Consider the following 26,052-nt stretch of genomic DNA (forward strand, 5'->3'; position numbering starts at 1 on the left):
GTTTGCCATGAAAAAAGGCGGGGGGAAACCCTTTAGTTGGAACTAGGGCCCTCACACACCCAGCAAGCTAGGTGTCATGCTTCATCATTTGAGCCTGCCCCTCGTCAGGTCGGCGCTGCAATTCCTGACGGGCTCCCAAAATTGGGGCTCTTTGGCGGGGATCTTCTGTTCCTGCCGAAGGGTGCTGTGGGGGTAAGGGGCCCTAGGATGTGTAGATGTGGTGTACGAATAAAATAGGTACTGTTAGTCCACAAGAATTGTGTTTAATAAAGTGGTAAACAGCCTAGTTAAAAGGAAAGTGAGGTGGGGATAGCTACTAGTGATTATGATGCTAGTTGTGTATGCCCTACTCTCTGGAGGATCAACATGTTTCTTGCCCTTCAGGCCAGTAATTGGTCACGGCAATTCATCAGGATCAGGGAAAACAAAACTATCTACAACAAGGTATGTGGGTTCTACGTACCGAAGAGGTGCTCAGGAGTCACCTAAGAAAAGATTGGAGACAGAAAACACATGACAAAACTGTACGAATAAGCAATACATACATAACAACATCAGCTGAAATCATCGAGAGTCTTATTCGGTGAAGCTCTCAGGGAGGGTATTGAATGGTCTCGAAAGACAGAATAAATTAAAAACTCTAAAAAGACAGGACTAAGGGCTGAGACAGAGCGGAAGTTATAAACTCACCTCTTGTGTGAGCAAGGTAATCTTGCAACAGTCTCCGGCGGGTACAAAGGACTCCTAACGTGGGTCCTGGAGTAAAAGGGAAACCAGGTAGGGACAAAATGAAATTAGAAATAAAATATAAAGTGACACGGTCCGCCCGGTAACCCATGTGGTGAGGGCAGTATCAGAGGGTAATGACAGCCTTGAGTGTCAAAAGGTGCTGACAAGAGCGATTAGTTGTGCAGCCATGGTGACCATCATGCTCAGGGGCCAGGGCATATCGCCGCCAAGAAGTGGTCAATGCGGTCAGGAACGGGTTGCCACAAGGGACCCTAGAGCACAAATGGGGGGCGACCGCCATCGCCCCTGGTAGCGGATGGATCAGAGCAGGACGTCCTCGCTCAAGCCGCCAATGAGGTCATGGAGGCGTCAAGAATCCTCCTTGAGTATTACCCAAACTCACCTACTGGACGACGGTGTGTACGAGCCCTGATGCACTCACCTGCGTCAAGGGACGCATGGGAACGAAGACCTACCCCTACCGCCGGACCTGGGATGGGTACCGAGCGAAGTCGGTGATTGCTAGATAAGGATGTCGGGATGTATCACAGACTAGGGTAGTAACAAGCCTATTGGTCGAAGAGAAAATTACGGGTCGGCCATGTTGGAACTGGTGGAGCGAGCAACCATCCATTTCCGGTGTGAACCGGGAAGTGAAACTCCGTGGGTCGGGGTGTTTACAGGGATAGGTTGTCAGAACGGTTATGACAATCCCATTGGTTAACGAAATAGGTGCGGCCATGTTGGTGTAGGTGATCCGGGGAAACTATAGGGAAGTGGTTTTGCGAGGATAGATACACTCACGTGGTCGGTTGCTATGGCCATAATATTATTAAAGACAGGCAACGCGTACGTAGCCAGATGCCATACTGCAGGTAACACAAGGGGTGTGGGAAATTAAAAATGATGTGAACAAAGGTGGTGAGATTCACAGGGGCCGTGATGGGTTAACAAAGTCCCACGAGGATAGATGCACTCACGTGGTCGGTTGCTATGGCAATAATATTATTAAAGACAGGCAACGCATAAGTGGCCCATGCAAGGGGGGTCTAAAAACAGGGCGGCCGCCAGACGCTTAGGGGACCGACACATAAAGACACACAGGGGGGGGGAAAAAGCACATCAAGAAAAAATAATAAGATACCAGTGTAGTGTATCTATTATTAAAGCAGTGGAACAAGGATCTAGATAGTTCCTGATCTATTCAAGAGGTGTATTTACAGGGAACATCACTGCTGTTGATTAGTGATACGCATCCAACGTTTAACAGGTTTTGCCAAGGTGGTCGTAGGCATAACCAGGACAAATAAAGAATTCCAGAAGGGTCACAGGTCCTACCAAGGAGCATGCTTATCTAATGAGTGTGGACCAAGGGATGTCGTCGTTGAGACCAGTTACGTGTGAAGATATTCTCAGTACCCATCTTTGCTCAAGTTTAAACAGTGAATTTTGGGACATCTCAGGGTGTGCTTCCAAGACCAACCAGTTAATGGAATCTGTCTGGTGTTTCATCGTTTTAAAGTGGGTGTAGAGTTTGGTGGTCACTTTCTGGCATCGAATGTTACTCTTATGTTCCATAATCCTGGTCTTTACCATGCGGGTTGTCATGCCTATGTATAGGTCAACAGCAAAACAGGGCAGCGGACAGCAATTAATTCTGCATTCCGGATACCAAGCCTGGCAACAGCAACCAAAGCAGCCCTTTCGTGGCAGGGGAAGAGGGGGAGAAGCAAACTTAAAGTGACGTGCCCACTACAGAATACCCCCACAAAACACCAGTGGGAGGCAGAATAGCGCATCACCTACTTTAATGGGAAAACATCACCACAGACAGTTGGATTTTAAATGTGGTATGCCACGACTATTGTATAGAACTAGCTAACAAACCCCCATCAAATCCACCAAAGAAGAAAAGGTTCTTAAGAGCAGAACTCTTACAATTAAAACAGGAAATAAAGGAACTCCTACAAAAGCAAGCAATAGAAATGGTACCAAGGAGGGAACACTACAAAGAAAACTATTGACCTTACTTCTTGGTACCAAAAAAAGATCTCATGCTAAGACCCACCTTAGACCTCATATTCACAAACAAATTCATTTGCACGCAACATTTCAAAATGTCAACACTACAGAAATTAATCCTACAGCTACAAAAAGGGGATTTCACGGCAACAATAGATCTGAAAGATGCTTATCTGCACATCCCCATGAACCAAGCTCACAAGAAATACCTCTGGTTCTTCCACGAGAACACTCCCTACCAATTCAAAGTCCTGCCCTTCGGTATAAAATAGGCATCAAGAGTCTTCACAAAGTGCCTAGCAGCAGTTACTGAATCCCTAAGAAGGAGAAGAATCCACGTCTATCCCTAGCTAAACGACTGGCTGGTGAAGGCAAATTCAAAGCAAAGATGTTACACGTTCATCAGGTAATCATGACACTGCAAAAATTGGGTTTTTCAATAAACCACAAAAAGTCATCAACAAAGCCAGAACAAGAAATCACCGTGCTAGGAGGAAGATTAAACTCCAAGGTTGCACAGGCATCCCCGACCCAGAGGAGAATACAAGGTATCAGACAAACTCGCTTCTACCAGAAGGGTCAGTCTCTGACAGTAAGGACTTTCATGAAACTCATGGGCATGATAGCATCATGCATTCCCCTCATCACTCATGCACAACTCCACATGCACACTCTGCAGGAGTGGCTATACAGCAGTTGGTCACAAACCACAGAGAGTTAGGAGGATCTAGCGGTTGTAACAGAAAAGGTTCAAACTGAGTTACAATGGTGGGCATCCAAGAACATAACACTAGGCAGACCTTTCAAACCACCAACTCCCTCAGTGACCATCACAACAGATGCGTCCCACAAGGTTTGGAAAGCACATTCAGGAAACCTGAAGGTACAGGGTCAGTGGCACAATGCAGACTCCATAAAGCACATCAACTTCCTAGAGATGAAGATGGTGTTCCTGGCACTAAAGGCATCACAAGCCCGTATAGGAGGGAAGACAGTATTGATCCAGACGGACAGTACCACAACCATGTTTTACCTCAACCAACAAGGCAGAACGAAATCATTCACCCTAAGCTAACTAGCTCTGGAAATATGGAAATGGGCCAATTCAAGGAAAATCAGCCTACAGACAATTTACCTGCCAGAAAAGGACAACACCGAAGCAGATCAACTCAGCAGACAAAACAGCAGCTCACACAAATGGGAGATAAAACAAAGGAGCCTGCCACAGTTCTTCAACCTCTGGGGAGCTCCAGAAATAGACCTATTCACAACAATGGAGGACAAAAAATGCCAGTCATTCACCTCCAGGTTTCAACACCACCTATCAAAAGGTAATGCCCTGTCACAAAACTGGTCAGGGACATTTGCCCTTTTCCTCGAATTCCTCTACTACAAAGGGTTTGGGGGAAAACAGACAATCAGGAACAAACCTAATACTCCTAGCCCCTCAATGGGCAAGACGAACCTGGTACTCAAGCCTACTCAAACTGTCCAGGGGCCAAATGATCAAATTCAAGGAAGACAAGGACCTTCTCAAAATGCAAAGGGGCCAAATGTTTCACCCTAGCAGCCTGGCGCCTGAATAAGTTCGGACATTTGAACTTACTGCAAAGAACAATGGAAATACTAAAGGAGGCAAGAAAACAGACCACAAGACAATGCTACGCAGCTAAGAGGAAACGTTACACCATATGGTGTACAGTAAACAATACTTTAAATTTGATTTCCACCCAGGAAACAGTGTTCATATATCTCACACACTTGCTTGACAGTAATATCAACTACTCAAGCCTCAAGGTGCACCTGGAAGCAATTGTAGCCTACACCAGGGATGATTCATGTAAACGTTTCTTCACAGCACCAGTCATCAAAAGATTACTGGATGGGCTCAAGAGGATTGTACCCCAAGAAAGGATCCAGCCCTGATGTGGAGCTTAAACACAGTCGTAACACAACTAATGACAGGACCATTCGAGCCCATGCACAAAGCAGAACTCAAATACATCACTATAAAGACTGACTTCTTAATAGCTATAACATCTCTACGAGAGTAAGTGAACTACAAGCATTAGCGATTGAGGAACCATACATGCAAATCCACCAGGACAAGGTTATGCTAAGGACAACCCCTCAGTTCCTACCTAAGGTAGTAAGCAAATTCCACATGAACCAAAGCATACAGCTAGCAGTCTTCTTCAAAAACCCACAAACATGATTAGAAAAAAGCCTTCATACCCTGGACGTAAGAAGGACTTTACTATACGATCTACAGGAGACAAAACAGTTTCGTAAAGGCAATCAGTTGTTCGTCTCTCACTCAAAGTCCAACAAGGGAGCACCCATGACAAAAGGGACAATTTCACGTTGGATTGTAGAGGCAATTCAAGTATGCTATGCCTCAGCAGGAAAAACTCTAAACACACAGCCAAAAGCCCGCTCAGCAAGGAAAAAAGGGGCAACTCTGGCCTACATGGCCAACGTGCCATTAGGCACCTAATGGGCTGCGGCAACATGGGCATCACCACACACCTTCACCAAATATTACTGTGTGGATATACAGATGACTAAGGAAGCTCAAGTGGGACAAAAGGTACTCCAACACTTGTTAGCAAAGTCTGCCTCATCTTACAACAAATACCCGAAGGAGGGGGGAACTGCTACATAATCTAATGCACAGCATGTGAATCCAGAAAAGGATTCCTGCTGCAAAACGAAATCGTTACTTACCAGTAGAAGTAGTTTTGCAGCATGAAGAGTTTTCTGGATTCACATGCGACCCACCCACCTCCCCTCAGAGAAGGAATGCAAACAGGTGGGGCAAAAGGTCACTTAAACCAAAGGACTAACATCTTAAAGACAACTGGCCTTAAGACCTACCCTAGAGAAAAAGGGAAAAAAGAATCCAAAGATGGGTACCATGCACAGGAACACCCAGGGCACCGTCTGACGTCACACTAGGGGTGGACCTAGCACCAAATGGTGGTCGACGACGCTCCAAACAAGAAAAAAAAGAAACCAATAAAATTCCGGACCCAATCACTAGATGGCGGAATAATGCTCAGCATGTGAATCCAGAAAACTCTTCAAGCTGCAAAACTGTTCTTACTGGTAAGTAACCATTTTATTATTGCCAGCAACCCAGAGGACTATAGAAGCCTGGAAAGGGGCGCAGAGACGAATGGGGTGGGAAACATTAATTACTCGAGAGAATCCCCTATGGGTAGGAACACGTCTAAATGAAATTGGGAAACTGAGGAGATTACAGGCATGGGACACAATCGGGATATCCGAATTGGGGGATCTCATAAAGGACGGAACACTAATTCCCTTCAGCTCCCTCCAACAGGATTACTAGTTGAATGAAACTCAACAATTTATTTACATACAACTTAAACTTGCATGGAAGGCAGAGAAACTCGACACAGCAGATATCATAGAGTACGCACCGCTAGAAGGGAGACTGGTCCATGGTGAAATAGCAGAAAAAGCTGTCTCCTGGACTTATAAGACACTTATTAATAACATGCCTGACTCACGGTCGCAATTGAGGGGTCAATTGGGGAGCGCAGTAGAAGAATTGGAAGACACAGATTCGGAGGCAGTATTAACGCACCTGAGAGAGGTGGCAATCAAATTAAGATTAAGTCTGATCCAATTTAAGATCCTCCATAGGACATATTATGACAGGGCCCGTTTGCACAAATCCAGCAGGGCAGAGTCCCCCAATTGTTTGCTCTGTGGAATAGAAAGGTGGTCGTTCATACACACACTATGGGAGTGCCCTATATACACTAGTACTGGACCAACATATTGGAGGAGCTCAGCAAGATAAGGGGAGAACAACTACTGATGGACCCCAAGTTCACATTGTTATTAATACCCACAGAAGTGATGTCCCCCGAGCCAAACTCCTTTTGTTACTTCGGCCTCTTATTGGCTAAGAGGGATGTAGCTAAGTATTGGAGTGCCCCAGAGCTGCCAACCTTTTGGGAATGAAAAACATGGATGGATCTCAACATGGGTTCTGAAAACGTCACATACAAGTTCAGAGGCTCGCCGGAGAAGTTTTTCAAAGTTTGGGGTCCCTGGTTAGAACATTATGGTATAGATATGGGAAAGTATGAATAATTGCCCCAATTGGCACAACCACCGTGATGTGCGAGACACTTGTGTTCTGTATTATCCTCATTATTGAACAACCGCTGTAACCATATTATTGTTGTACTGTGCCATCGTCTCTTTGACCAAATGTGCTGCCACTCCTATGTAATTGTGGTTATTCATGCGTTGTTGAGCATCATGTAGTGTTCACAGAAAATGTCAATACAAATATATATTATTTTTTTAAGAAAATGGATGCTACAGAAAATAAAGCAAACTACTATTGTGAGGCATATTGTGATTTACCATGAACATAGAAGCTCATAGTAGTGCGCATGCCTGCAAAATGATACGGGTGGCCGCTTAGAAGTTTTTTTTGTTTCACTTTAGTTGTGCTGTACATCGTTGAACATGCTGTGCAGCTTGGCTAGAAACCATTGGCACAGCCAATAGGTCACAAAAAGCGAGACCTCTTGGCTTGCCAATATGAGTTTTCTGTAGAATCCATTATTCAGATGCTTTTCTCATTGCTGTCTGACTGACTGTAGATAGTCTATTATGCAGTACATTGGAGACAAAAGGCCAAGCCATACACACATAAGTAGAAAATAGTGAGACTAAAGTATTACTGAAGACTAAGCCAACATTTTATTTCGAATATCTCAAGAAGTGGCTGAAGATACCAGCCCGTAAGAAGCCAATGACTGAAGGAGGCAGACTCAAACCCGCTTAAAGTAAACCTAAAGTACAGTAATTGCCTTGCACATAGCAAGTACCACATTGCATATCAATTAAAAAGTATAACTGAAACTCTTGAGTTGCCCACAAGCTGTGGAATATGAGCACAGTAAATCCACCTAGAGTAGTGAACCATAACCTTGGCTAGGCATTTTCAAGTCATGAAACTCAAATTCATTTTCTCTTCTTTGACAGCCTTACAAAAGATGTTCCTATTTTTGTGTGCACCATGGCATTTCCTACAATCCCTTGCCCTCTTCATGTCTTTGAACCTCGGTACAGACTCATGATCAGACGAAGCATGGAAACTGGTACCAAAAAGTTTGGAATGTGCATATCTGATGAACTCAAAGGGTAAGAAACAGAAGCCGTAATTTCCAGTAATTGTTTTAATCTGTTGGTTAAGTGACACTCAATCAGTAGAGAGCAGCCACACCTTTCTTGCTTTAATTATCAAAAAAACAAATGCGTTTCTTAAGTTACACATATTTTGTTTTGCACATTTGGTAACTGATATTAGTTCTCAGAAGGAAGTTTCTTCCCTTATCCTACATTAATACTTTTATGTAAGGTAGTTTTCCATCATGATATCTTAATATTATCCATAAACCCTAAACCTCTCTACCAGTGTGCAGGATCCCAAAACACTTTTATTGTAATAAAATATGCCTTTAATTTGAGAAATATACGTATCTTCAGTCAATTTTTTGTTAATGACTAGATTGGTTTCACGTAACAATCTTCCGTTGTAAAGGCGTTCTGGCAATGATCCAACGCTTAAAACTCTACTTTTGATGGGTTTAAGCCTTCTCCATACTGCTTATGACTTCACAAATGATATCACTGATGACTTCACAAATGTTATCACTGATGACATCACATCACTATTAACATTATGGATGACAACAATATTTACATAGCGTTGTGGAAATTTCTAGAATAGGCAGTTCTTTATGTGACATTGTACGGATGGAGGACCAATGTCCACGTCTAGATGTGCTTGTAAAGAATGTACAGAGAAGAAAGGGCACAGCCTACAACATATCTTCTATTTTCTTTAACCCTCAAGACATGGCACATAGCCATGCCAAATGAGATCAAAGCACAGAGTGTCTAAACAAGTCTGTGTTGCTAATGCTAGCAGATGTTGATAAGATGTATTGTTTGAGGCTTTTGTTATGTGCTCATGATGTCATTGCTGATGTCATAAATATATATGCAAATTAAAGACTGCTGCAGTTCTCCTCTCTACCATTGCATATTCTCATAGACACTCCATTTATTTGTAAGGCACTTTAAATAAATAGATATCCATTCAGTGGACATGTCAGAAGATAGATGTGGAAAACAGAAAATTTGGTTTGTAAAGTAATTGATATTGTCAATACTGAGTTCACCAGTGATTGCATGGCACATGTCATCTGTATTGTGATAGGCCATGAACTGTTAATTGGGGAAGATTGTCTTTTGCATAGCTTTCCAAAAGTGTTAATTTTTAGTTGTATTTTCTGATCATAATGTCCCTTAAACAAAGTTTGTTTTTAGAAGACATACGTTCGAGGCATATGAGCTGCAGATTATACACTGTGCATAGATCGCCATCTGGTGTTGGGCCCGGATGTTTGCAGTTTGTTTTTCTTCTTGGAAAATGTTTGGAAGTCACGAGTTCGGTTACTCCTCCTTCGGTCTGTTCTGCGCATGGGCTTTGGCTCCATCCTCAGATTGTTTTTTTCCGCCATCGGGCTCGGATGTAATACTTCATGCTCCGGCTTCGAACCCTTCCAGTTCGACCTTCGACGAAAAATCCTCGTCCATCGAGATTCTTCAGACAAAATCATCTTCTTTATCTCTCTCTTCAGCACTTCCTCGATTCCAGGCATCGGAAGCAGTCTTCGGGCCTATCTCGACTCCGGTCTCGGCCGATGGAAAGGACTCCCTTTAAGAAGTGCCCAAAATGTGGGTCTAAATTTCCCCACACCGATCTACATCAGGTGTGCAACCTCTGCCTCTCTCCCGAACACGAGGCCCGAGACTGCCCCGCCTGCAAGTCTTTTCGGTCGAAAAAGACTATTCGGGATCGACGAGCTCATCGCACCATGGCGCACTCGTCGACCTCGGCTCCACCTGACCTCTTCGGAGAAGACGTCGGAGCTTCGGGACAGCAGCACACCGAACAGGAAGACGACCTCGTCAGCGCTTCCGAGGCTGACGACTCCGACGTGGAGGACATCACACCGGCGCAGAGGGTCGTGAGTACTCTACCCCCTACCACTCCCGCGCCCATACCGAAAGAGACTCCGGTTACACCTTCGCCTCCGGGCCTAGGCAAAACCAAACATACCGCTTCCATCACCCCACCTTCGGGCCCGGTGACGAGGCATCACAAGTCTCCCGGCGGCTCGGGCTCGAGCCAGCCTGCTAGCAGCGCCGAAAAACACCCTACGGCACCGAAGAAAACCACGCCAAGCTCCGTTCCGAAGCCATCGGTGTCGAAACCTGGCCTCTCGGTGCCGATCAAACATAAATCCCTCGGCACCAACGCTTCCGTGCCGAAGCCTGCCTCGGCACCAATCAAAAAATCGGAGACCCCGAAAAAGCATGGCACAGATAAACCGAAGAAGCCGTCGGCCCCGAAAAACATCGGCACCGACAGATGAATCGGTGCCGGAGGAGCTCTTCACGCCTGATCCGCTACAAAAGACTTTAACAAAGGATCCAAAGACTGGACATTTGACTTTGTCTTCAAAGAAAAGACATTTAGATAAGCCAGCTCCACCAGATAAGCCAGTTGTTACAACGGGCGGCACATTATCATGGGGTGGAGTTACACAGTGATCCAGTTGAGGAAGACTTCCTACTTGACACGTTTGACATCGCAGATAAATCTACTGCCATATTACCCATGCTTAAAGGGATGACCAAACATGCAGCAGAGGTTTTAAAAGACCCCGTCAGGGCTAGGGTCTTAAACCCCAGAATAGAGAAGAAATATAAGGCAGCCCCCACAGATCCCGCCTATATTAAAGGACCTGCGCCCTTAGACTCATTAGTGGTGTCCACAGCTAGGAAGCGATCCAATTCTCAGTCATCGGGTGAGGCTCCACCACCCGATAAGGAGTCCAAGCTCTTAGATGCGTCAGGCAAACGCACTACCTCGCAAGCTGCCAATATGTGGCGCATCGCCAACACGCAAGCGCTGCTGGCGCGGTATGACAGAGCGCACTATGATGAGCTGGAGGCTCTCATGCAACGTCTCCCAGAGAAATATAAAAATAAGGCTCATGAACTGATACAAGAGGGAAAGATCATTACCAACACCTCAATTAAATGTGCACTTGACGCAGCAGACGCAGCAGACACAGCCTCCAGGGCTATAAACACCAGTGTTCTGCTTCGCCGCCACGCCTGGCTCAGAATCTCAGGCTTTAAGCCGGAGGTCCAAGCATCTATATTGAACCACCCTTTTGACCAACAACACTTATTTGGCCCAAAAGTAGACGAAGCCCTGGAAAAAATGAAGAAGGATACCGATACGGCAAAGTCTATGGGAGCATTACAATCCCACACTCCTAGACGCTCCTTTCGCCGTTCCTCCTTTCGAGGCACTGGCAGGGGTTACTCTACCGATAACGCCTCTACGTCCTACAAGTCCCCTCCTCAGACTACCTTCACAAAGGGCTATCAAAGAGGTGGATATAGAGGGAACAATAATAAAGGCAGGGGCAAAACCAACACCGCCCGTTCTGCCACACCGCCCACACAATGACTTTCCCCCACTCCCCCCAGACCATTCCTATCCAGTCGGGGGCAGACTACAAGACTTTTTTCAAACCTGGGAGACCATAACATCAGACAAATGGGTGACCCAAATTATTCGGTCAGGGTACTGTCTCGAACTAACATCTACCCCCCCAAATATTCTACCCAGGCACCGTGCAATGTCACAAGAACATACCACACTGCTGAAAAAGGAGGTAATCGCCCTCCTGCAAAAACAGGCTATAGAGCAGGTCCCCATCAATCAGCAAAATTTAGGGGTCTACTCTCTGTACTTTCTGATACCAAAGAGAGACGAGACCCTACGGCCCATTCTAGACCTCCGGCCTCTAAATGCAAACATCCATTCAGACCATTTTCACATGGTAACTCTCCAACAAGTTCTCCCACTCCTCTGCCAGGACGACTTTCTCACTACACTGGACTTGAAAGACGCATACTTTCATATTCCAATACACCCTTCTCACAGAAAGTACCTCAGATTTGTGGTGGACGGCCAACATTATCAGTTCAAGGTTCTCCCCTTCGGGGTCACAACCGCACCAAGAGTGTTTACCAAATGCCTAGCAGTAGTGGCGGCACACCTCAGAAGACAACACATTCACGTCTTCCCTTACTTGGACGACTGGCTAATAAAAGCCGCGTCCTACAACCAGTGTGTGCAACATACAAACACTACCATCCAACTACTCCACCAGCTAGGCTTCACGGTGAACCACCAAAAGTCCCAGCTGATACCGTCTCACACAAAGCAATACCTCGGTGCCACCATAGACACCTCAAAAGCTATAGCCTATCCCAATTCAGCCAGAATCGCAAGCATACAAGCCTTGCGCCAAAGATTCATTCTTCAGCACTCTCTCCCAGCAAAAGTGTTTATGAAGCTAATAGGGATGATGGCATCTTGCATCTTCATAGTGCCTCATGCAAGACTCCACATGCGTCCACTCCAAGAGTGCCTAGAACGCCAGTGGAACCAGGTCCAGGGACAGCTGACGGATCTGGTGTTGGTGGACGGTCGCACCCATCGCTCTCTGCAGTGGTGGAACACCACAAACCTTTCCAAAGGGCGACCGTTCCTGGACCAGGTTCCTCAGGTGATTCTAACAACGGACGCATCGCTCTCCGGCTGGGGAGCGCACCTATTACACCTCACAGTGCAAGGTGTATGGACGCCACAACAAAGGTTACTCCACATCAACCATCTGGAGTTATTGGCGATCTTTCTAGCCCTGAAATCGTTTCAGAAACAAATCTCAGCCAAAGCAGTCCTCATTCGCACAGACCATATGACTGCAATGTATTATATTCAAAAACAGGGGGGGGGACACACTCTCCCCAGCTCTCTCGGTTAGCACAGAGCATATGGAGATGGGCAATCCCACAAAAAATCCTTCTCCTGGCACAACACGTCCCAGGGATACAAAACACCATGGCAGATCTGCTCAGCAGACAAACGCAGCAAATGCACGAATGGGAACTGCATCCACAAGTTATTCACCCATTCTTTCACAAGTGGGGGCATCCTCAGATAGACCTCTTCGCCACCCACGAAAACAAAAAATGCCCAAGCTTCGCCGCCAGATACCCACACCCATTGTCCAAAGGCAATGCGATATGGATGAACTGGTCAGGCAAATTTGCATACGCCTTTCCACCTCTCCCGCTAATTCCATTAGTGGTAAGGAAGCTACAACAGCACTCCCTCATGCTCATTCTGGTAGCTCCAACATGGGCCAGGCAGCCGTGGTACACCACACTACTACAGCTCTCAGTGGTACCACACCAAAAACTGCACCTGTCCCCATGCCTCCTAACCCAGAACCATGGAGAAATCAGGCACCCGGACCCAGCTCAGCTCAACCTTGCGATCTGGCTCCTGAAATCTTAGAATTTGGATACCTTAACCTTCCCCCTGATTGCATGAACATTATCAGGGAAGCCAGACGTCCTACCACTCGAGCATGCTATGCCGCAAAGTGGAAGAGATTTGTTGTTTACTGCCGTAACAATACAATCAACCCTTTAGATGTATCCCTACAGCACATCATATGCTACCTGCTCCATCTACAAAGGTGTAACCTGGCATACTCATCCATCCGTCTACACCTAGCAGCAATTGCTGCTTACCTGCAAAACAGACAGCATTTATCACTTTTCAGAGTGCCTGCTATTAAAGCCTTCATGGAAGGCCTTAAAAGAGTAATTCCGCCCAGGGCACCACCCTCACCTGTGTGGAATCTAAACGTAGTTCTTACAAGGCTGATGGGTCCGCCTTTCGAACCAATGCATAAATGTGAACTGCAGTTCCTTACTTGGAAAACAGCTTTCCTCGTAGCTATCACTTCCCTTAGAAGGGTTAGTGAAATACAAACGTTCACTATACAAGATACGGAATTACCGTTTTTTTTCTCGCAACCTCAATCTGTTGCGGAAAGGGCTCTACATACACTTGATGTTAAAAGGGCTTTACTTTACTACATACAAAGAACGCAATCTTTCAGAAAAACTAAACAGTTGTTTGTCTCATTCTCTCCACCGCATAAAGGCAACCCCATCTCAAAATCATGGATAGCTAGGTGGATTGTAAAGTGTATACAAATTTGCTATCACAAAGCAAAAAGAACATTATCTGTTCCACCTAAAGCCCACTCTACAAGAAAGATAGGGGCTTCTATGGCTTTTCTAGGGAACATACCCTTAGATGACATCTGCAAAGCAGCCACATGGTCAACACCGCACACCTTCACAAAACATTACTGTGTAGACGTGCACTCCAAACAACAAGCTAGTGTGGGCCAGGCTGTACTAAAGACACTGTTTCAAACCACTGCAACAGATACCGGTGGTCGCCGCTAGGGTTGGGTACTGCTATATAATCTATGCACAGTGTATAATCTGCAGCTCATATGCCTCGAACGGAATATGCTACTTACCAGTATGCATCTGTTCTTGGCATGTAGAGCTGCAGATCTATACACGCCCACCTGCCTCCCCGGCTACCTGTATCCGTTCCAGTCTATCTTATTTAGATACAACACACATGGGTTTCTTTACAATCATCACTACGCTCCATCTTTTCCCTGCTGGCGAAAAACAATCTGAGGATGGAGCCGAAGCCCATGCGCAGAACGGACTGAAGGAGGAGTCACCGAACTGGTGACTTCCAAACATTGTCCAAGAAGAAAAACAAACTGCAAACATCCGGGCCCAACACCAGATGGCGATCTATGCACAGTGTATAGATCTGCAGCTCTACATGCCAAGAACAGATGCATACTGGTAAGTAGCATATTCCTTTTGAAATAGGAGTTACCTCTTACTTCCCTTTACAGTTTTTTCCCCTTGGGGAACTGCTTTGGTTTTTTAAAGATCTTATCCCCTTTGCAAAGCAACCCACTGAGTATGTCCACTGTGAGCACTGAACACTGGTAACAGAGTATGCCATGCACTGTGCCAAGCCACCTGGCACCAATGTCACTACTGATGACGTCAAAAAATTACTTCTTTGACATCTTGTAATCCAATATATTGAAGGCTGCTAAAATTACATGATCTCAGTGTGAATTCTTATTGCCTTTAATATCAGTTGGAAGACTGCAGTTCAACTTTTCTCAGCTGATTTTAAATGGACACGTTTGGCATCGAACATCAGAAAAAAGAGATATGACAATAAGCAGTTTCCTATTTTCTTTCTTTTTGTCTAACACAGAACCTTAAGGTTATTTTATTTTTAAGTTTAATCATGCAGGCTTACATCAGATTTGTTTTTTAAATCTGTGCATTTGGGTATTCCCCTGCAGACCATTTCCACCTCCCTGGTTGTGCTAGACCTGCTTAGCTGTCTGTTGCATGTCCATCTCACCCGTGTGCATATGGAACCATCAGGAAAGCGGTCTGTTGTCACACTCTTCTACATCTACCATACTGATGCATGGCAGGGCACAGAATACTTGAATGAGCGGCACTGGGCCTGAGCGGAAGCTTACAAGTAGGGATGATGGCTTTTTAGTGGGCTTGCTCCCTGGCTGTTGGCAGAATCCAGGGAGCTGACAAGGAGTGGTGTCAGACTAGCCCAGGGGTCTCCAACCTTTTATGGAGTGAGAGCTACTTCTGATCAGTTAAAATCATTGTGAGCTACTGAATGCCAAGAAACTTGCGCATTGTTACCAGACCCTCACGCCCAACTTCGTTGACTTTAAGCCTAATTTCTATAGAGCCAGATACTATAGTATGAGCAAAATACTTTGACTAGGGGCAATATGACAAGTCTTCCATGTATGTCAGTAAGAGCGTGGTCTTTGGGGATATATGAGCATGTGTGATTATGAATTGGATATATGTGTATGGGCAACTGAGAGCATGTGTCGTATGTACTTGTGGCACAGAACATACCTTTCACCATATGTGGCACTGTTTGTTACATGTACAACACAGACATACCACCATTTTTAGGTCTCGCCTGAGCCAGTGCATGCACTGCTCTGCGAGACATTTAGTAGTGGGCTTTAAAAAGTGCTACCCCACGCTTTTGCTGGCCTAGCGATCACGCGTGCGTGAACGCGCGCAGCCTCCAACTTTCAGTGCCCGATCAGGCGCCATCTGTCTTTCCTCTCGCTTGCTCTCTGAACGCCCCTCTCCCGCCGCGTCTCGCGATAATTCGCGCTGCTTTCACTTTCTCCGCACACCAAACAGAGTCTTGATGACTGCAGTGACTCGCTCAGGCTTTCGACCGGCTTCAACATTTCAGGTACTTTCTCAGCATATTTCTTAATAGTTCTGTAGCTGTAACGTTCTCCTTACTAGCCCCAGTGCTGTGAACCTCCACCTCTCAGCCCCGCACCCGTGTCCTTGTCTCAAAGTCTTCTACCTGTGACTTTCTCCTTACTCGCCCCAGAGCAGTGACCTTCAGCCTGTTAGTCCTGGTGCTGTGAACTTCAACTTTTAATTTCCGGTGCTGTGAAATTTTCTGCTAATAGTTCTGTAACTATGACTTTCTCCTTACTAGCCCCAGTGCTGTGAACCTCAGCCTCCCAGCCCCGTAGCCGTGTCTTTGTCTCCAACTATATTGCCTGTGACTTTTTCCTTACTCATCCCAGAGCGCCGATCTTCAGCCTACGTACAAGGGAAGTGTCACATTTTCGGCCAACATTTCTGTAACTGTGATTTGCCCCTTACTAACCCCAGAGCTGTGCCCTCCTTCCTCCCGGCCCGGAGCACTGACCTTGCCTACTAGGAGTTCTGACCTTCAGCATCCCAGCCACAGAAATGTGATCTCGTCTCCTAATTGTCCTGTAGCTGTGACTTTCTCTACCCTATCTCCAGATCTCCAGCCTCTAAGCCCCCGAGCTATAACCTTGTCTCCTAATAACCCTAAAGATGTGGATTTTACAAAACTGTCCCCAAAGCCTCAGCATTCAAGCCATGGAACCGTGATTCTGTCTCCAAACTGCTTTCTAGCTAAGACTTTCTCCATAACTAGCCACACAGCTGTCATCTTCAGCGTCCCAGCCATGGAATCGTGGTGTTACCTCCTAATTATAATCCTGTAGCTGTGACTCTCTCCTTACTAGAAACAGAGCTTTAGCCTCCAATCCATGGAGCTGTGACCTTGCATCCGAATTGCCTTGTAGCTATCGCTTTCTCCTTATTCACCCCAGAGCTGTGTCCTTGTAGCTTTGGTTTTGTCTCCTAATAATCCAGTAGCTGTGGCATTCTCCTTACAAGACCCAGAGCTATCAACTTCAGCCTTACAGCCATGGAATCAAGACTTTATCTCCTAATGGCACTGTAGCGGTGACTTTCAACTTACTAAACCCAGAACTTTTACCTTGTTCCCTAATAGAGATGTGATGTTTTGACTACGAGCCCTAGAGCTGCGAACTCCTCCCTTCTAGTCATGGAGCCCTAACCTTCTCTCCCACTATTCTGGAACAGGTGATATGTCTTTCTGCCTAGTTGCCCCCTAGCAGGGGGCTACTTAGCTGCCATAGAGCTGTGACCCAGCCTTCACTCGCCACTCCAACATGCCCCCCCTCCCCAACCCCTGGACATGGTTTTCTCTCCTACTAGCACCCCAGCAGTGACATTCTTGGTGTTGGACCTGATGGAGCGACCCTATATCTGTCGCCTTTGGAACTGTGGGACTTTTTGGCATATGATTTAAGACATCTGTTCTGTACCATCTGGCAGCTGTGTTGAGCGCCCAGTTGAAGATTTGTTATGGAGGAAACAGCTGACCACACCCCTTTGTTGCCATCTGCCATTTTTCTAGTAATCTCTCCTTTACTAGAAACTACCATTCTCTTGAGAAGTCTCCTGAATTGACCCTACCTCCTGGCTAATGGCTCCATGTATAAATACACCACTCAGTTTGTCTCTTCTCCTTGTGCACCACACCAGTATTTCCAATGAACATTCCCCTGTCCCACTGTAAACGAATGCCATTTTGATGCAGCACCCATTGTTTCTGATAAATCGGTGTGCTTTAAAACCACGTGGTTTCAAAGCCAGACCTATTCGCTATCCATTCTCATAGCCAATAGGTCTCGCATTTGGAACATTATAAGTATTGAGCTATGCAGCACAATATCCTTGCTGCAACAACATCAACCGTTGCATAGATAAACACTTATAAGGACCCAAAAGCAAGACCTATTGGCTATGCCAATGCTTGTTTTTAAATGAGAGAAATGTAAAGTGCACAAAAATGTTCATAAAATGGAACATTTTTCTGCACTTTAAATGTCTGCGTCTTAAAATAATGGCTGTATTTTTAAGTTATAAATATGGCACTGTGTCTACCAGCCACTGGAAGCAAGAGGCCTGCTGCGTCTAAAGCCAACATTGTTTATCAGTATTCCATAAAACTCATCATTTACATTTTCTCCCATTTCAAAGGGTTACATTTACAAACAGCAGGCCTCTTGCTCCCAGTGGCCTGTAGAACTTAGTGCCACATTTATAATACAAAAATACAGCTATTTGTTTAAACGGGAGGAATTTAAAGAGCAGGAATGTGCTGCATAAATTATTAAGGTGTAATTGGCTTAATTGAAACATAGCTACCAAGGTTTCAGATAGCTTATGTGTGGCATTTTCATAATTTCAGTGTTATTATGAGTGACGTTAAATGACTATGAGTGACACTTTCTCGCGAGCAAAAAATCAAGCAGTGAAGACCAGGGAAACTTAAAAATATCTAAAATTGCACCCAGGTTAGCAATGCAAAACTCTAAAAAGATCTTCATGCTGCTGCAAAGCACCAGAAATGGAAGGGCACCAACCGGCATGAAACACTGAGCGTCTATCCACATAGCGGACAAGTTTTCAGTTTGTCTATGTGTGACATTTCCATAGTTTCAGTGTTATGAGTCACATTCTACTACCTAATGTGTGACACCTCAAGTGACACTTTCTCACCAGTAAAACCAATCAATAAGTCAATATAAAGTGCTAAATATCATGAATTACCACCTTTAAAGCCATGAGAAGCACTAGCCTGACTATAGGGTCCATTCAATCATCATTTTTTTAAAACTTTATCAAATTTCCAACGATAAAAACTTGAGCAGTCGTTTACAGAATCCTTCGAGACAATACTCAACGACATATCTTTAGTTCATGCATGAGAGTCCCAGGCGCCTAGCACAGGCAATTATACTTTCACAATTTCCGTGGCATAGCAGCGTGTTCAGTGACATAATGCAAAGAATGTTAGGGTTGACACAAGCGCCTCACATTCTATTATCCCCATCAGACCCACTAGACTGTTCACAGCCTGATCCCACTGAAGACAATAGTTCTCTACACAACTCTTTCCAACTTGCTATGTCCTCATTCAGCTTTTCGTCTCTTCGACAGGTCTTGATATGCAATTCCTCAGCTAAAGACCACTCTCCTACATCCCTTAGCCAATTCACAAAAGAGGGAGCTCTCTCACCCATCCAACATATGGCCAGACTTCTTAAGAAACAACCAGACCCAAGTCATCTTATTGGATCCGAAGTGGGCAAGTAGAGTATGGTATCCCAGACTCTTGAGCATCTATCCTCTGATCAGGCTGCCCCATCAGGATGATCTTATTCCAGCAACAGGGCAGGGTCCTGCACCCCAACCTCCATCTACATGCGTGGGAATTGAATAGTGACATGAGGATGTTTGACCTCCCTTCCGAAGGATGTGATATCATTCTGGCAGCCGGCATGCCTCCTCGGAAATGATTTGCATCTGCTGATGGGACAAGTTTGTGGTTTGGTCTCCTGCTAAACCTATTGATTCTCTGTCTGCACCTTTGTCTGAAGTTCCGTGGTCTGCCCAATCCCTTGCCTGGCAAGGCTTTGCATTGGGCACATTTAAAGGGTTCCTTTCTGCCATTACAGATTTTCTGCTGATGCTGGATCCACCCTCGCTGTTCAAGTTACCTATTCATTTTGTGTAAGGTTTTCAGCTTATGTTCCCCTCTATGCTTTTATTATGCCCCAATCGGATCTTAATTTAGTTTTCACCTTTCTAATGTGTTCACCATTTAAACCTATGCACAGCTGCCCTTTGAGACTGCTGACCATCAAACTGTTTTTCTTATGATTATAACATCTGCCAGGAGGGTTATCGAATTGCAGGTGCTTTCAGTTCACCCCTCCTACACAACCTTTTTCCCAGACAAGCTGGGCCTTAGGACCGTGCCTCTTTCTTACCAAAGGTGGTTACCTCCTTTTTACATCAGGCAGAACATCACACTGCCTACTTCTCTTTGTCCCCTCTCATCCTACCAAGGAAGAGGAGAGACTCAAGCATCTGGACCCTAAAGGAGCTATGTCATTTTACATCGATCCTACCAAAGACTTCCGCGTGGATGATCAATTCTTTGTTGGTTTTCTGGGTGCCAAGAAAAGCTACATAGTTCGCAAGTGAACCATCTACAGATGGATTGTCCTCATGCACAAAATCTGCTACACAGTGCCTAAGAAACAGCACCCTTAGGGTTTGAGAGCTCTTTTCACTAGAGATCAAGCTGCAACCATTATGCTAGCTAGAGTAGTCCCAGAGATTACTTTGTTATGTATTCTAAGGTAAAGAATCTGTTGCTAGAAGTCTTCAACAGATGAACAAGTTACTTACCTTTGGTAAAGCCCTAACTGGTAGAAACTCTTTGAGCTGCAGATTCCTTACCAACCCTCCCATCCTCCCTGTTCTGCGAAGTGTAAATCTCACATTGAAGAGATCCTTCAGGACCTCACCTTGGCACACTGGTCAGTCCACCTCAGTTTGACTTTGTGCTTCTTATGTGGAAAAATAGTCATGAAGTTAGATGAGTGCGCTGGGGTGGCACTTATATACACATTGCACACGTCATTTCCGGCACGAATGGTGCCATATGGGGCCGAGCAATGCCACATACCAGCTGGCATGGGAATTGCAGAAAACATTTGTGGATCCAGTCTGATGCCTGGCAAATATTCTAAGGTAAGGAATCTGTGGCTAGACAGAGTATCTACCAGATAGTGTTACCAAAGTTAAATAACTTGTTCATTCCTCATATTACAGAGAGAGATGAAGAGTCAAATGTGACTGACTTGTAATTAGTCGGAGAATACCAGAAAATAATCTGGGGGTCCTACAAGTTACTGGAAAAGGAAATGTTTTAGAGGCTGGAAACAGTTATTTAGTCCGAGGCAAAATAATCTTTTGCTCATATAAGATTATACTGTAATTCAAAAATGCTGAGCTAACTCCAAACGTAATGGAAACTTAAAACTGTCATTTATGTGCAATTAATCATTATAGAGCGAGGCTTGTTCTTATCACTAAATTCATAGTTCTGAAGAAACATGCATTTTTGTAAAGTGCTTTGGTCTTGTAAATTTGCTGACATATTGTGTGCTCAAAATTAACCTACCTTTATTCTACGCATTGATCTTTTTTGTCCCACACTTGTGGACTCTGTTCTTGCCAAATAGTGTGGGGAAATATAAACTATAGTACTGTCATTGGAACTTGAAAGGTTTAAAGCATGTGTTGGAAAATTGTCTTGCTTAGATCTGATGTAGAACCGCAAAGCATTATGGTTAAATCTGTTTCTTTCTCTTTAACAAAACTATACGTTGCCTGAGTCATATGTAGAGCAGAAGGTCCATAGGCAATGAAAAATTGACACCTAATCTTTATTGTTGGATCTGGTTAAGTCCTGTTCTCAAATAATGCACAAACACTGGGTTTCCTTGTGTCCAGGAGAGTATGAAAAACCTACTCCTACAATCCTTTCATAGATCTACATTGAGGGTCATTGTAAACAATTTGTTCAGTATTTTAATTTTTCATTCTGTCCTATTTTTTCCATGGCAGTTGTAGTTTAACAATTCTGTGTTTATGCATTTTGAAAGAACAGTACTACAAATATATTATAGCTGTATGCTGTCAGCAGTTACAGAGATGAAAAACTACTCACATAATTAAAACAAGCTCATAACATTACAGTACTTAAACCCAATAAAAGAAAAGTTACTTCAGAATTTGAAAAAGTCCTTCTTTTTGCCCTTATCCGCCCCATTTCTTATTTTTTTTTTTTTTTACTGATACTGGTGGTTACTGACTCCTAATGTGCCATGGCCTTGCTAACCAGGCCCAGGGCTCTGTTGAAAAGATATATGATAACTGGTGTAATTACAATTCTTTCAGACAACCTATCTGTAAATCCCTAGTATATGGTAGGGCGTGTAGTTTTAGATACCCCAGTGGATTTAATGCTCTTAATTTTGCACTGCTGTGGTGTCTGCTGTCATGTTAAAGCCAGCCCTGCCTTGCAGGCTGATTTTAAAATAAACTGTGTCAAAATTCGACTTTGTAATTAAAAGTGCTTTCAAAGTCTAAAACTACCTTTTTATTACATATAAGTCACCCAAAGGTCTGCCCTGGGTGCCCCAAGGGTAGGGTGCCTTGTTCGGAAAAGTAGGGACATTATGAAATATGTTTTATATGCCCTGGTGCGGGAAAAACTGCCAATTTAGGTTTTGCCCATTGTGGTGCTGCTAGCTCTATTAGCTAACACAGGAAGGCTTTACTACATTTTTATAAAGTCTAACTTTACAGGAGTGAACTAGAACAATCATTCAAAGTATCAAAATAATAGTTAGACTAAATTTAATAACTTGCCATGGTCGGATTTATTATAACTATTGCTGGAAAGTAGTTTTAGAATTTGCTGTCTTAAAGTTACCTGTAGCAGCCTCTGCAGAAGGGCTGTCCTGCTGGATCATTGGACTGCACAAGAAAGGACTGCACCTGCTGCACTCTCGAGGCTTCATAACAAGAGGACTTTGCCTGTCTTAAAAGATAAAGGAGTAGACTCCTTGATCAGTAACAGGAAGAAAAGTGCAGGGAGAAGTCACCTGCATAATCTACCACAAGGACAAGCCCTGCTGACCAGCATGTCCTGGACTTTCTTTGGATCGACCCGGAGCATTGTGGCAGTTTGAGTCCTAGTCACGATGCAAATCACAGCTTCTGAACTCTTCTGATCCTCAAAGAACCTTTCTGAAGCAGTTCTGAAAGTTCAGGACATATTTGACAACTTTTGGTTAAAGGTCCTGGAGAAGACTGACATCGACGAGAGTCAAGCCGGCAAAGTCGAACCGCGACTCGGCCTGACCATGCAGCTCCAGAGCTCCTCGCCACCAGTGACGAAGACCAAGACCTCCAGGACTCACTGAGGCTTTGTGCTGCAGCAGGCCAGCGTTGTTAAATCGAAATCCGGATTGAAGAACCAGATTACTCGACATCGCGATAAAAAGCTCCAAAAAAGTGACTAGGTGCGAAGGTAAAAACTTGACTGGCCCCAACCACTTGATTTATCCAATCTGCCTGCCTTTGCGTTCGGCCTAAAACATTAACTTGGGCTGGGCTACGTGACCAGATAGCCAAGGTCTGCGCTTTTCACTTTTAGGCAATAGAAAGCACATTTTTTCTTTCAGTCTTTAAAAATTCATATCTCTGGTTCCCTACATTGGATGTTGGTCATATTGGTGTCATTTTAAAGATTAAAAATAAATATTCTCTATTTTTGTAAATTGATATTGGACATGGATTGTGTTTTGTGTCTTGCATAATTACTGTTTTGGTGATATTAAATGCTTTTCACACCTGTCACCTAAGTTAAGCCTGACCTGCTCGTCAGTGAAGCTACCAAGGGTTGAGCAAGGATTAATTTATAGAGACTTGACTGGACCTTATTTGTGATTGTGGTGTTACTAGTTGTAGGTACCTACCTGCACCTACTAATAAACCAGCTTTCAATACAGAATCATCAGTTTCACAGTGTAAAGGGAATAATAAAGTTTATCTACTCAATAGACTGCCTAAATAGCTCTTATACAGTATTGATTTATCTGACATTGTAAGAGCCAAGAAGATGGTTCCTAAAATTCAAATATGAGGAAGCCTGGCATATTGGAGTAGGTAATATTTGCAATAGCCTAAATCCTAAGACCAGCAAATACCCACTCCCCATAAATTGACCTTGAGGAACATATAGCAAGCAGTAGTCCTGCTTTATAAATGTCTGGCAATCTCAAATTTGTAAAAAATTTGTACCACTTATGTAGGCCATGTGAAGCTTATCTTTTGTTTTATTGGGGAGTGTGTGAAATTTCTTAGTGGTCGGAACTATGTGATAAAATTTCCTAAGCTTCAAAAGCCTGGTGCTGTTGAGAATACAATCCTGAGATTAGTATGTAATAATGCAGGCTCCCTCTAAATATGAGATAGAAGCTGGTGTTTTTTTTCAATATTGTGGTTTTTCTAGTTGAAGGAGAGTTCGAAGTCAATCTAGGCATAACGTTGGGCCTGGATAATCTTCCGAAATTCAGTTTTATCAAGTTTTCTTTTTCTTTTTTAGAAATACGACATTTTGAATTTCTATATTACCATTGTCAAACATGAACAACCATGGATTTAATGTTTTTCGACTGCATGTTGGAGCGATTTATTTTTTATTGAACAAACATTGTATGTGTGTCCAATTTTCTGAGAAAAAACCCGATAGCCTCTTCTTTTTCCACCTCAACCTCTCCTACGAACATACCCTTAAGCATGTGGAACTTTAAATGATGAGGTTTACGGAACTAAAATACACTTTTTTACACTATTTTATTCGTGGAGAAACGTGTATATGTTTTGTTCTAGTTTTTCTTAATAAACTCCAAATCTGTACATCGTTAATCGAATCACAGATGGGGCAGAAAACATTTTTGGATTTTGAATGCGAGCATGCAACAATACATTTGAAAAAGACTTGGAACAGTGATTTGAGATTCGTTATGCAGTAAAAAGTATTAAATATAAACTACAAACAAGATATTGATCAGTAGTAGAGCAGGAAGAAATAGTTGATAATGACGGAAGTTGACTTAATTTAAAATAGTAGAAAAAAATCAACGTATAGTAAATGGAAAATATATACTAGAAAAATTGTGAAACCATTATAGATCTCCAAGTTCTAACTGCAGTAATCTAAAAGCAAAAATATTTGTGGCTTAAACAGAGGTAAATTGAAGACCTTCGCTTTAAACCTGTTTGTGACACATTGTTATACTTGGGATATATTACACCCAAATAGTAGCACTTTTCCTATTTCTGCTTAAAATGACACTTGCACACTGCACACTCCTACCACACGTAGTACAGGCTAAGGTAAACAGGACTATCAACTGGTAACCACGCTCTAAAAAAGCATGTTTCCCCCATTTGGCTCATGTTGTCTCCTATGGCCTGTATTTAGCTTTTAAAATTACAGTATTCGTTAAATATATAGTTGCAAGTCTTGTATGCAAAAAGTAGATGGTATTCTTAGATGCCCTAAATATTGTTTAATCTTTTTACTCAGCCTTCTTGTTGCTGTGCTACTAGGATTCTTGTATGTGTGATATGGCAGCTTAATGTGTACTTCTGAATATAAAAAATGTTGTGTTACATCTATCTATGATCAACGTTAATAACTTATTGGATGATCAATGAGAAAACGAATGTGACTCTTAGACGAGTAAATCAATATAGTTGGAGTTCAGCACAATAAATAACTTTCATTTATTGTTTACCGAAAATGTTAAGGATGCAGAAGTGCCTATGAGTGTAAAATGGCAACAAAGTTTGGAACAACATGTAAATAAACTAAGATGGCGAAAATCATTAAGGTGTGTAGATAAAACGTTTAAGCTACAACACCATTAGAAGAATCACTTTTTCGCCTAGTTCGATCTAATTTACACACTAAAATAAAATTAGCAGATTAACACGGTCCCATATATATAAGTTAAAGCACATACGGACAGCAGTAAGCAGATCTGCTTCATAAAGTGGTGGAAAGTCAAAACTTGAAAAAGTATTGGAAACCGATTGAGTGGAGATTGCAAAATGTTCATCTTTCCCTTAAGCCCTTCTTGATCATTTTATGCTTGGGATGGTAGAATTATCAAGTTGACTTACTGCACTAATATTTACTTTGTTTATTATAATGCAAGTGTGGAAGGATGTGAAGGTTCTGTGGTTACAGGAATTACGACACAAATTAAAAATAATTATATAAAAAGATAATTCGAGAGCAAGTAATTTACCCCCAAACGAGATGTAGTGGTGGATGGGATCTAATGCAAGTGGTGATTCTGATTTTAAAAAGTTTGCAAAGAAACTGTA

At 43.6% G+C, this 26,052-nt stretch overlaps 1 protein-coding gene across 1 annotated transcript in view; it reads left to right on the forward strand.

Annotated features, from left to right (window-relative positions):
- LONRF2 (LON peptidase N-terminal domain and ring finger 2) overlaps nucleotides 1-26,052 on the forward strand; it is a 264,732-nt gene that overhangs the window by 204,882 nt on the left and 33,798 nt on the right. The window contains exon 9 of the mRNA XM_085622770.1: nucleotides 7,786-7,944. Within this exon, the coding sequence (XP_085478896.1) occupies nucleotides 7,786-7,944 (159 nt within the window). The remainder of the gene's footprint in view (nucleotides 1-7,785; nucleotides 7,945-26,052) is intronic.

This window comes from Triturus cristatus, chromosome 8, assembly GCF_964204655.1.
Source record: "Triturus cristatus chromosome 8, aTriCri1.1, whole genome shotgun sequence".
Lineage (NCBI taxonomy): Eukaryota > Metazoa > Chordata > Amphibia > Caudata > Salamandridae > Triturus > Triturus cristatus.